The sequence below is a fragment of the Panthera uncia genome (assembly GCF_023721935.1).
Source record: "Panthera uncia isolate 11264 chromosome E2 unlocalized genomic scaffold, Puncia_PCG_1.0 HiC_scaffold_20, whole genome shotgun sequence".
NCBI classification, from domain to species: Eukaryota; Metazoa; Chordata; class Mammalia; order Carnivora; family Felidae; genus Panthera; species Panthera uncia.
In genome coordinates this window covers 21,511,919-21,525,123 of record NW_026057589.1, presented here as the reverse complement: position 1 = coordinate 21,525,123, position 13,205 = coordinate 21,511,919, and the positions used below count along the sequence as shown (strand labels likewise).

At 51.2% G+C, this 13,205-nt stretch overlaps 1 protein-coding gene across 1 annotated transcript in view; it reads right to left on the bottom strand.

Moving 5' to 3' along the window:
* Window positions 1–9,766, bottom strand: part of ATP2C2 (ATPase secretory pathway Ca2+ transporting 2) — a 61,922-nt gene extending 52,156 nt beyond the window's left edge. Inside the window, exon 1 of the mRNA XM_049622719.1 lies at window positions 9,653–9,766. Within this exon, the coding sequence (XP_049478676.1) occupies window positions 9,653–9,751 (99 nt within the window). The 5' untranslated portion in view covers window positions 9,752–9,766. The remainder of the gene's footprint in view (window positions 1–9,652) is intronic.
* Between the last annotated feature and the right edge of the window lie 3,439 nt (window positions 9,767–13,205).

Here is a 13,205-nt window from a genome sequence, read left to right as displayed (position 1 = left end):
TATATATATATATATATAGTACACACAGACAGAGCTATACAAGTAAATGTTGATCTCATAGTGTACATACACACACAGACACACACACACACACACACACACACCCCTCCGAGAGGGCTCGGCAGCCATAACACCCCAGTGGCATGAGCCACCTGCCCTCAGGTCCTGGTTTGTAAATTCCATTCTTCCACTAAAAAGAGTGGAGAAATGGCTGCTTCCAGGGCTCGGGCTGGGAAAGTGCCAAATGAGCCTGGAATTTCTTGTGACGCCAGAAAACGAGGACGGGCTCCAAGAGCGATGGAAAAAACATCCAGGGGACACGGCAGTCACCCTGCAGATGCTCCTACGGGCCAGACCGGGGACATCAAACTAAAACGATGGTAACAAATGTAGGCGCCCCTTATAAAATAGGAATTCATGATAATATGAGTGAATGAATGAATGAATGAATGGGCACGCCGAGGGGGGCAGCGCTCCCTCCGGCCTGAACACCAAGGAATCAATGAGCGAGGGACAGAACTAGCAGATCAGCTCCTCTTGGAGGCGTCATCGATCTGGGCAGGGACCTCCCACAGATGCTAACACCAGAGTGGAAAGGTATGAGAAACAGCCTCGACACGACCCTCCATGAAACACTTACTAATCACGGCGAGGAGAGCAGTAACTTTATGGAAGAGAAACGTGGGCTGGAGGAGGTCAGGAGAACTCAAGCATCCCCTACACGTGACGCGGGTCCGAAATCCTGGGACGGCCGCGTGACCCCGGGGAAGGTGCCTCGCTTCCTAAACCTCAGATTTCTGCAGGGATTTTTATAAGGATTCAACACAGCACGGTGCACCCGTAGATGTTCACTGGGACATTCTTCTAAAAATTAAAAAGAAAAGTGGGGGGGGGGGGGACCACCCAAATGCCCATCAGTCGGGGGCGGGTGAACTAGAAATGTCTACGCAGCCATTGAAGAAGAACGTTCTTGATCTGTATCTACTGCAGGGGCATGGAGAGGCTGGCGGGGCGGGGGGGGGGGGTTGTTGCAGACGGCGTGCACAGTGTGATTTTATGTCTGTGTTTTTAAAGAGACACTTGTGTAGTGGCATATAAATAATAATTACTGAGATCGGGGGCTGCCCTAAATGCTTTATACATACTGAATCATTGCCTTCACCCCGTCACAACACCCCGTTGTACAGAACACTGAGTTGGCTCCGGGTCATTTTGCCCCCCCGGGGTGGGGGGGCCTGGGCTGCGGGCTTCAGCGCTCTTGACCGCAGCCTCTCAGGACTGCACAGCAAGGGGCCACGCCTCTGACTGCTGCCAGCTGATTAGATTCAAACAGTACCTCCCTCCACCCCCCGCTGAGGAGGAGCGAAAAAGCGCCCAGAGAAGGAGGAAGTTCATAATGTGCACCTTTTTATTGTGGTTTATGGGGAGAAAGAAATCCTTTAGAAAGGAGAAAGGGGGAGGAAAGAAAAATGTGTAAGGCTCTTAGTTCACAAAAGATAAGTGAAAAACAGTAACTAATATTAGCCTAATTCAATGGTCCGGGAAGGCATTTCCTCGTGCTCGCATTTCGGTGCTGGAATTTGGGGGAGGGAGGGGCAGAGAGAAGGACAGAGGGGGACAGTGAGAGGACTCCTGACCCTGGAGAATGAAACTAAGTGCGGAATCCACCTGGGCAACAGGAACCTCCCAGACCAGAGGAGGGAGGCCAGCTGGGCTTGGGGCAACCCGTAGTAGCTTGGGTGCAAGTCTCAGCTCGCCAAAGGGCTGCCACCTCCTCCGGGAAGTCTCCAGGGTTGCAGCCAGGTTGCAGTAGTCCCTACCACTCCCCCCCCACCCACCCACACACACACACATACACAGGCTGTGCCCCGCTCCTGCCTTACATGTGCTTTCCTTCATGGGGCTTTTCTTAATTTGTAATTATATACTCACTACTAGAAGTATTTCATAGCTCTCTGTCGACCCCACCAGACCATAAACTCCACTCGGTAGGGTCAGTCTTTTTAAACAGGAGGACAGCTGTCCAAGGAGCTCAAGTGAGCATCAGAACCACGCACGGGCTTGTAAAGACTCAGACCGCTGGGGACCAGACCGCATCTGGACAGCAGCTGCCCTATAGGAAGAATCCACTAAAGCAGGGACAGCCAGAAGGATGGTCTGTGCGGGGGCTGAAGGGAGGGACACCAAACAGCAAGAACTTGCTCGCACGTCCCACTCATGACTTCATGGCAAAGACCCCCACCGGGGCCAGCCCCACGGGCGCGCCCAGGAGGGCGTGTGTTTCAGGCAATGCCCTGCCGTGGTCATCTTGAAATTCTTGGTCGTTTCCCCCACACTGTCCTTTTGCGCTGGGCCCCGCGCACTGTGTACCCGGTCCTTCCTGCCCCTACCACGGAGCTCTTCTCCGGGTGCAGGGCCATGCACTTGACCCAAGTCAGACTGCAAGACAGTGAGAGACTCTTCAGAAAAAGAACTATCGCTTTGGGGCGCCTGGGTGGCTCAGTCAGTTAAGCGTCCAACTGCGGCTCAGGTCATGATCTCGCGGTTCGTGAGTTCGAGCCCAGCATCGGGCTCTGTGCTGACAGCTCGGAGCCCGGAGCCCGCTTCGGATTCCGTGTCTCCCTCTCTCTCTCTGCCCCTCCCCTCCTCGCGCTCTGTCTCTCCCTCAAAAATAAATATTTTTTAAAAATTACTATCACTTTTGTAAATTTTTAAAGTCTATTTATTTATTTTGAGAGAGAAAGAGACAGTGTGAGCAGGGAGGGGCAGAGACAGAGGGAGAGAGAGAGAGAGAGAGAGACTCCCAGGCAGGCTCTGCACTGTCAGTGAGGAGCCGGACAAGGGGCTTGAACTCATGAACTGCAAGATCATGACCTGAGCCAAAATCCAGAGTTGGATGCTCAACCAACCGAGCCACCCAGGCGCCCCCAAAATCACTGTCACCTTTTGAACTGAGCATCGTACAAAGGGTTTGAATAAAAATTATCGCTTTTTGGACCAGGCATGTACAAAGAGTTTTAAACCTTGTTTATTTTCTTATCCTTTTTTAACGACTACATTCCCTGAAGGCGGGCATACTCGTGAGCAAAGAAGAGTGCTGAGTGTTTGCATACATTCCCTAATCTCATCTTCTTCACAGAAAGCCAGTGAAACGCACTGACGAGGAACCTTGAAGGCAGGAAGGGAATCCGAAACTTTTACCGATTATTACCACAAATGTCCCCACTTGCAGGCAAGGACATTTGAAAGTGGAGAGATTAAGTAGTTATGCTTAAACTCATGTTGCCGTAAGTAACGGACCCCGGGTGGGAACTCTGGGCTTCCGGTCCCAGTTCAAGCCCTAACCAAGATCTCCTGGTGGAGAGTGGTCTCCTGGGCCAATATTCTTTCCCCCTGCCCACAAGGACCCCCAAGCTCAGTCCTGACGGAGAGACAGACAGGAGGATCCTGGGGCCAGGGGGTGAAATGACCAGATCGAATTAACACGGTAGTTTGGTTTTAAGCGTTTGAAAGATAAAGGATGATTCTGTGGAGCATCTGCCTTTGTTCCAGATGCTTCAAGTCTATCCTGAGCCCTTCTTTCCCATCAAGCACTTGAGTTTCAAGGCGGGCCAAACAAGTGCTTAGGTGGGCTCTTTTCCCTCCCTACCAATGGAAGGTCAAGGGGAAAATGGCGGAGCTGGAAGAACCCAGTCCACCCATTTTCCACCCGGTGACGTAGGGCAGGTGGGTGAGGTTAATAGTACAACTTCAAGAGTGTCTATAACCTCAACAGAAGATTACATATTTTCCCACTGTGGCCCACAGCCCCTCCCCACCAATACCCTTCAAGATTCTACACGGAACATAGTGACATGAGCTGAACTGCGTCCCGCCAAAATTCATATGTTGGAGTTCTAGCCCCCAGTACCTCAGAAGGCGACTGTATTTGGAGGGAGGCCCTTCAAAGAAGTGATTAAATTAAAGTGAAATCGTTCGGATGGGCCTTAATCCAATATGACTGGTATCCTATTAAGAAGAGGACATTGGGGCCGATATACACAGAGAGAAGGCAGCCACCGACGAGCCTTCTAGTCCCTTCCCCTGAGGAGCTCTGGAGATTTGGGATCTGCTACCCCTAATAACAAGTCTCATGACATTGGGATTTGGGGCAGAGTTTCTAGGATGGGATCTGCAGACATATTCCCAAGAGCCCACGGTTTTCTAAGAACTTTCGAACTTTGACGATGTGTTCCGATGATTGCCCTACTTAAAAGAGACCACTGGGGGCCAATCGATGACAAAGCACTGTTATGCCACACTAGGGCCCACGTGTGCATCGGTGACAAGAGTCACATGACACCCCGCGGGGATGAAAGTTTCTCAGTGGCTCAGAGAGGAAAACTGGCAGGAGAACAGAATCGTGACCCAGCAGACGGTATTGACAAGTCAGCTCAGAAGTACCGAACCACGGAGTGGTGTCACCACATTGTAAGGAGAGCCTGACCTGAATCCAGTCTGGGGGGCATAGCTACCCGCCAGGGTTGAGAAGCACCAACTATGGTAGCCAACACAGAGCGAGGGATCTTCTCGCCCCCACTGGCCGAGACTCACCTTACCTTCAAGCGCATGGGCCAATTCTACGGTTACCATGGGACAGCCTTGAAAACAGACACTCATAGGCTGCTTGCTGTCCCTTGTGCTTAAGGAAGAGGCTGGCTATCCCAAACTAGCAAACGGACTCTCGACAGATTTAAATGCCATTTTGCACACATACGTGTAATCGGACATTCTCAGCCTGGGCATCATCAAAACCAAAATTGAAAAGGAGCCTAAATCAAGACTAGAATTCAAGACTAATGAAAACAGTAAGAAAAAGAGAGAACTATTGAGCAGACTACGTCCCAGGCGTGGCTCTGGTTTTTATGTGACTGATCTCGTGTAAGAAGCTACTCCTTTGCACTGCTGTGGTGGACAGCGTCTACCCCCTGCCTCTTGAGATTCATGCCCTTATGGAATCCAACCCCCTCCTCCTGTCCTACCTCAAGCATGGGCTACACCTAGACTCATTCTTTATATATTTTTAATTTTACTTATTTAAGTAATCTCCAGCAATGTGGGGCTGGAACTCACAATCCCAAGAATCGTATATTCTACTGACTGAGCCAGCCGGGGGCCCCCAGACTCACTTCTAATGAACAGAACATGGCAGAAGTGATAAGATGTCACTTCCAGGGTGCCTAGGTGGCTCAGTCGTTTAAGCGTCTGACTTCGGCTCAGGTCATGATCTCACAGTTCATGAGTTCAAGCCCCGCGTCGGGCTCCGTGCTGACAGCTCAGAGCCTGGAGCCTGCTTTGGATTCCGTATCTCCCTCTGCCCCTACCCCTGCTCATGCTCTCTTTCTCTCTAAAAAATAAATAAATGTTAAAAAAAATTAAAAAAAAAAAGATGTCACTTCCAAGGTTGGGTTATAAAAAGCCTGTGGCTTCCAGGCTTTCATGGCTGCTTTTTTAATCTCTCTTGGATCATTCACTCGTGGGCAAGCTACCTGCTGAGCCATGAGGCAGCTCTGTGGACAGGCCCATAGAGTAAAAGTCTAAGGCCTATAAACAGCCTCAAGAATGAGTTTGGATGGGGCGCCTCGGTGGCTCAGTCGGCTAAGCATCCGACTTCGGCTCAGGTCACAATCTCACTGTCCGTGGGTTCGAGCCCCGCGTCGGGCTCTGTGCTGACGGCTCAGAGCCTGGAGCCTGTTTCAGATTCTGTGTCTCCCTCTCTCTGACCCTCCCCCATTCATGCTCTGTCTCTCTCTGTCTCAAAAATAAATAAACGTTAAAAAAAAATTAAAAAAAAAAAAAAGAATGAGTTTGGAAGGGAATCCTTCCCCTGCCACAACATGAGCCTTCAGATGAGACCACATCCCCAGCCAACAACTGCACAGCAATCTCACGAGAGCCCAGAGCCAGGACCACCTGGCTGAGCCACACCCAGATTTCTGAGCCACAGGAACCACGAGATAATCGCTTGTTGTTTTAAGCTACTGCATTTTGGAGTAATTTGTTAAACAGCAACAGACAACTAATACAATCATTCAACGTCAGTCGTTGGGTTTAAATAAAACATCACCAGTCACATCAAACCTCAGTTGCTTCATTTGTACTTTATGATTTCATTATAAACTCCGTTTGATTTGTCGAGTTACATCATATGCACACAGCTACGTTTAATGCAAGTTTTATACTTATACTTTTTTTTTTAATTTTTTTTTTTAACGTTTATTTATTTTTGAGACAGAGAGACAGAGAGAGACAGAGCATGAATGGGGGAGGGGCAGAGAGAGAGGGAGACACAGAATCGGAAGCAGGCTCCAGGCTCTGAGCCATCAGCCCAGAGCCCGATGCGGGGCTCGAACTCACGGACCGTGAGATCGTGACCTGAGCTGAAGTCGGAGGCTTAACCGACTGAGCCACCCAGGCGCCCCTATACTTATACTTTTTTTAATGTTTATTTATTCTTAAGAGAGAGAGCAAGCATGCGTGGGGGAGGGGCAGAAAGAGGGACACAGAATGCAAAGCAGGCTCTGGGCTCCAAGCTGTCAGCGCAGAGCCCGACCTGGGCTCGAACTGGTGAGCTGCGAGATCATGACCCCAGCCGAAGTCGGATGCCTAACTGACAGAGCCACACAGGCGCCCCTATGCTTATACTTAAGCCGCCTTGTGGCACAAACGACTTAAGATGATACCGGAGGGCTGTAGGACGTTTCTTCAACAAGTCCTCTCATTCTATTTTGGGAAACACTAACGTATATCTGTGTGGGTGCACGTGCGCCTCAGAACTCCCTCCTGCGCACTGTCTTCCCGCAACCCAAGGGTGATATCGTCACAACGCGAGCCTGACAGCGTGTTTTCTCTGCTGCGCTCCTAATGTTTGGCTCATCTGTGAATGAATGAACGACCGTCATGCCCTGACTCAAAACCCTTCAACGGTTCCCTGTCTAGCGATACAGCCCAAACTCTTCACGAGGGCCCAGAGGCTCTTCGTGGTTCACCTCTGCGACCTCACCCTTCTCACACCAACCCCTGCACCTCGCCCCCCTCTGCCCAGAGCCCCTGTGAGCTCTGTCCCTCTCCCGGCACACCACTCTGATCTTGGCCACTCGTAGGAAAGTAAGCATCCCTCTCCCTCCCGGGTGTTACCCACCTGCCGTTAAGCGCCCACCCGCCCATCTCTGCCCACCAGGAGGGGGCGCCAGGGGAGCTGGGAGTGTGTACGTCTTCTCCTCCACCCCTAACCCTTAGCACCTGGCCCCCCCTGTGAGTTTCGATGTCCTCATCTATCTCATTTTTTTTTAAGTTTATTTATTTTCAGAGAGAACGAGAGAGTGCAAGTGGGAGAGGGGGAGAGGGAGAGAGAGAATTCCAAGCAGGCTCCACACTGCCAGCACAGAGCCCGATGCAGGGCTTGAACCCACAAAACCGTGAGATCATGACCTGAGCCGAAACCGACAGTCAGACACTTAACCGATCATCTATCTTATGATTATGGTAATAAAGTTGACCTCAGTGCAGAGAGACCCGAAAGAAGGCACAGCAAGTGCTCAGTGATAATTAGTATCATAGGTGAGGTGACTGGGCAAAGTGGCTGGGAGGCTCGGCGGCCGTCCAGAACGCTGCCTACAAGTGCTCATAAAAGACAGTTACAATAGCGTGGAAATGATCACTGTCAACACATTCTGCTTCTTTTTCAATTTTTCTTGGCCAAAAAAAAAAAAAAGGGTTCAAAATCGGGGGCGGGGGGGGAGTAAGTGTGAGAGCAAAGAAGGCTTCAGACTATGAGCCGAGCTGGCAGTCAACAGGCCGCCTCGCCTGCCAGCCTCCACTCTCATCACACCCCCATTTACATTTAGTGTAATCTGGGTTTGCACAGGGCGCCTTGAGAGACCGGACCCTCCGTTTCTCAGCCAGCCTCTGCCGCCGGCTGCCTGGCTCGCCAGCCTCCCCGCCACTCCCCACCTCCAGGTCACCCATCACACGCCATTCAGGGTCCTGCTGAGAACATCCCGGACCACAACCGGGTGGGTGAGCCCCCCAACATACCTACAGGCAGGTTAAAGACCTGTTGTGCCCTTGGGGGGGGGCGCCCTCGGAAAAGATCTGGAGGAAGGAAGTCCGCTTTGATGCAGAGATCAAGTTCCCCCCAGCACCTGTTTGTTACATCATCCTCACACCTGGCCACGTGGCCACCAGCCACACCTGGACAGCCTATAAAACCTAATCACAACCAACTACACATCAGGAGTGTTTGCAAAACACCCGGCTTGATGCAAAAAACCAAAGCATGGAAAGAAAGAAAAAACAGAAAAAGGAATCACAGCGTCGGCAAACCCACCTCCAACTCCTTTCACAGGACTCACTGCGTGGCACGTGGGTAGAGAAACGGACCTCAGCAAAATAACCAAACCCTACATCCATCCAATCCACGCTGAAGCCACACGTCGCTTCAGAAAGACAGAGATTATGTGAGGACTGCTAGTTACCCGGCTCTGCGGTCTACCACGCGGGTGCCAGAACGCTCCCACTGACGTTCCTTTACAAACTGCTACTTTGTAAATGCGCAAACGTTTAAGCAACATACAACCAAAGCGTTTGGACTTGTTGTCATTCTTTGGGAGGAAAAATCAATCGCTTAAGTCCAGCTTTTTCATCCCATCTCTTCCATGAAGAAGTGAATTTAACTGTGAGCTTCCCCTTCCCCAGTCGGAAGGCCACGGCAATGTTGTATTCTCCTGAGCTCGCCCAGGGCACTGTTTCGGGAATTTTATTCTTAAATGACTGATTATGCTGGAAAGGAAGAAACAAACAAACAAAGTGCAACGACCCCAGGATGCTTTTGCAAGAATCCAGCGCTCTCTGCTCTCCTACCATGCAGGATGCAAAAGCTTACACTCTTGCAAAGCTCCGGAGAAAGTTCCTGGGTCACCCACCCACGCTGGCTTCACCAAGTGCACGGGTTTTTTTGGACACTTTTGTCATTTCGGCTGCTAGTAACCCCTCCCTTACCTACCCCCCCAGTCTCCCCCCACCCATGCTCCCGGCCTGATAATCCTGTAGATTTATCCTAGAGGGTCCCCTAGAGGCTGCAAAGTCAACATACACATCTGAGTACATTTCAAAAGCGCGCTGGAGAGGCGGGAAGCATTTTCACCATTATTATTATTATTATTATTATTATCACTCTTACTGCTAAAACATTTTCGCCAAATGTTTTTGTTTTCTTTACATCGCTTTGGTTTTTTTTGTTTTCAATTCAAGTAACTTAAAAATCAACCCATCAATCCATATAGCAGCCTGTGTGCAGAGACCCAGGAATTTAAAATCTCTGGAGTCGGAGAAACCTAGCTGGAGTGCCCAGCTAGGTCGTTTGCCGGCCGGGTGCCTCTTAGGGGACCCGCTGAAGCTCCCTCTGCCTCGCTTTCAAATCCACAAAATGGGCTGTTTTCGGGGAGGGCGGGGTGACATGGCGCGTGCCCGGCTCGGGGCAGCAACGCAACCTGGCGTTGCTCTGAAGACGGCTTCTTTCTAGAGCCCGGGGTGGGGAGGGCGAGTGGCGGGGGCGCGGGGGAGGGTGGGGTGCGGCGGGGCGGACGGCCCGCGCCGGGTCGCCCAGACTCACCAAGATTTCCAACTCGCTCCTCTCCAGCGGCTCGTACAGGTGGCCCGCGCCCCGGAAGGCGAGCTTCTGCAGGAACCGAGAGAAGCGTCTTTCGACCATGGTGAACAGGCGGGGTGCCCCTCGCCCAGCCTCCCGGCCGCCGCCGGCCGCCCCTGCCCGCGTCCCTGGGTCCCTGGCGTGGCCGCGGCCGGCTGCGCGCGCCCAAGCCTCCCGGGCCAGGCCCGGGTTACCTGGTAGCCGCCCACCTGCCCGCCGCAGGTGAGGCCCCGCCCCCGGGGCGGAGCTACGCCGCGGGCCGCCCCGGGCGCACCTGGCCCCGCCCCGCCCCGGGAGCCGGCCGCGGGGTTAACCGCGGCGCCGGAGGGCGTGGGCCGTTTCCCAGTCTTGCCAGATCAGGAGAACCAGCTGCAGCCGGGGACGGGGTGGAGGGGGGCGAGCAAACGCCGGTTGCGAGTGCGGATTCCCGGACCTCGCCTTACCCTGCGTCGCCGGGTCCGGAGCCCGCAGGGCATGTGGGGTGTGGCGGTTCCCGGTCCGTAATTGAAGGAGAAGCCTAAGATCTCACCTCCAGGGAGGGCGCTGGGAGCGCGTCCCGGGATGGGGAGGAGGGCTCGAGGACCCCAGGGCCCCCTTTGGGTTCTGTGTGGTCGTAGATGATCTTCGAGCCCTTTCTTCTCATCTGCGGATTGGGCTCCTGCGCTCGCTAACCCTGGGACCTCGGGCTGGCGTCTTAGATGTCCAGAGCCTTAGTTTACTGATCTGTAAAACGCCCACCGTGAGAGCCCTTCATAGTGAGATGGAGGGAGGGCTTGGTGGCGGTGCCATCATCATCCCGCGGAAGTTGCTGGAGTCAGATGGCTCCCGGGGCACATGACTGAACGTGCAGGGTAGATGGTCCCCCCCCCCCCCCCCCCCCCCCCCCGCCCCTATTGAAAGTGTAAGGGCTTTGGCTTCACGTGGGACTAGAATCCATAACAAGACCCACCACTGAGTAGGGAGATAGCTTCGGGGAAGGCTGTGCCTCTCCTCTGTGCCTCAGTTTCCTCGTATAGAGTGGGCTTCTTAAATGTAAGAACTCTAGAGTGCGACACGGACGTTCTTCCGTTAAATGGTGCTGCCCTTTTTGAGCAAATGCATGCCACCTGCCCCACCTGCTCCCCGAAGGGTGTCCACCTCAGCCCCACTCAACCTGATGGGCAGCTCTGGTGGCCCTTCTTGTCTCTTTTCTCCCGACCGAAATAGAAGAGACCACCAGCGTCAAGAGACCAGCCTGTCTCCACCAATGTCAACAAAGGCCTAGGAATAATAGAGCAAAATTGTGGCGCGAGTCAGTACAGATTTGAAATCCCAGGATTGTTCCTTCCAAATGCATGGCCTTGGGCAACTTCAGCTCTCTCCACCTCAGTTTGCTCCTCCCCGAAATGGGGACGGCACTACCTCCCTTTGAGTCAGGGTCCCAGCAGGAAACGGCTGGCACATTCAAACTGAGTAATTTGGGGAGAGTTTGATACACAGACTGTTTCGAAAGGCATGAGCAGAAAGTGGAGAGAAACAGAACAGAAGCCACCGATGCAGACTTCTGGGCTGAGAATCCAAAGGAGAAGGCAGGAGGGTGGAAAGTGGGTCTGGGGGAGCAAAGAGGAGATCTTGGGAACCAACCTCACAGTCCTATTGTACAGATCCGGGCTGCTGTTTGCATTTGTAGAGTGCCTGACAATACTCTCCAGTCCCTGACGTAGTAGGTCCTCAGTAAATTTTATTATTAATATAAAAGATACATGGGAACTCAGCTTAACTATTTCTGAGGTTCTTTCTAACTGGCATTCTGAGATTTTGAGACAGTATTGGATCCAGGGAGGAAGAATGTCTTGTTGGCATAGAATCTGATGCTCTCACAAGAGTGTCACTCAGGCGTGGTTTCTCCAGGCGGGGCAGCCTCCGCGAACAGGGAGTGATGTGCTGGCCAGGTGCCTTTCCCTTAAAGCTCGACCTCTTGGATCCCGTCACAGTGGCCTCTGTTCGGAGATGCCCAGGCTAGAATTTGTGGGTCCAGTTTAAGAACACCCAGAGCATTCATGAAGGAAACTCTGGGTGGAGGATATTGTGGAACACCCGGACCTACTGGGATGAAAACAAAAAATGGAGTGGACCACAGAGAAAGCAGTTAAAGCCATGGGACTGGAAGCAGTTGAATGGGTACCCTTAGGCTTAAGTTTAATTTCTGTTTGTGTTGTGTTGGGATCAGCCCGCACACACGTCTGCTAATTCTCTCACTTTGTTGGGACTTGGTGCCTGGGTTGTATGCAATTTTTCGTAAATATTTCAGTGGCGCCCGAAAAGTTGGTGTATTCTTTGAAAGGGTATTGGGGAGCTGCACTCTTCTTGGCAAATCAGTCCAGTATCTGTTCATTCTAACTTTCTAGTGACATTGTTCACGTTCTTACTTTTGACTAACTGATCTCACATAGGAAGATAATGAAGAGGTTGAAATTTGCCAGTCTAATTTCTTTCCCGTCCATTTGTTTCCTTGTTGTCTGAATTTCTGCTTTTTGTATTACACTTCCCTGTTGATTGGTGCATATAAGTTACCTGTTCGTGATGACTCTTCTAAATGTTTAATGCCTCCTGTATCTCATTAAAACGTATTCCTTAAACTACACTTTGTAGAGTTAATTATTGCCACTGTTTCTTCTCCATGGGTTAGCCTGTGGGATCCAAACTTGGTACCTTATTTTTAGCTGTCTGGTTTCATTTCCCCCCCAGAATATAAACTCTGTGAAGCAGGGGACTATTATATCTTCATCATTGTGCATCTGTTCAGTGTCTGCCATGGAAAATAATTTTCCTGAAACATGGTAAATGCCCCCAAATATTTATTCGATGTGTCTCTCTCATCAACAGCAGCTTGTTGAAATTTATTCTTTTTTTTTAATGTTTATTTATTTTGAGAGAGAACGTGAGTGGGGGAGGGGCAGAAAGCAAGGGGGAGAGAGAGAATCCCAAGCAGGCTCCACACTCAGTGCAGAGCCCCAGGCGGGGGGCTCAATCTCACAATCTGCGAGATCATGACCTGAGCCAAAATCAAGAGCCAGGCACTTAACTGACAGCCACCCAGATGTCCCTGAAATGTATTCCCAATCTGAGGCTACTTGCTTTAATCTGGGGAAATGGGTCATGTCTACATTGTTGGAGTTGTTATCATTAGACTGGCTTCCATCATCCTGATTCATGTTTTATTTCCGTGCCTTTTGAGGCAAGCAGTCTGCTACATGCTGTCATCTTTTATGTTGATTTCAGAATAAACTGAAAATTCTATCAGGGTCTATCTGAAAGCATTTCAGACATAGAGACAAATAATTATGCCATCTATTTCGATTGCTTTCTACAATATAATAGGGTTTTTCAGCTTCATATTTTTCTTTCAAATCTTTGCTTTTTTCCCCCATAATCTTAGGGATTTAATCTGATTACATAAACCTTATTGTTTTGGTCTTTTCGTTGCTGTTGTGCGTTCTTCACTTTCCCCCAGAATCACACCTGCTATTTATATTTG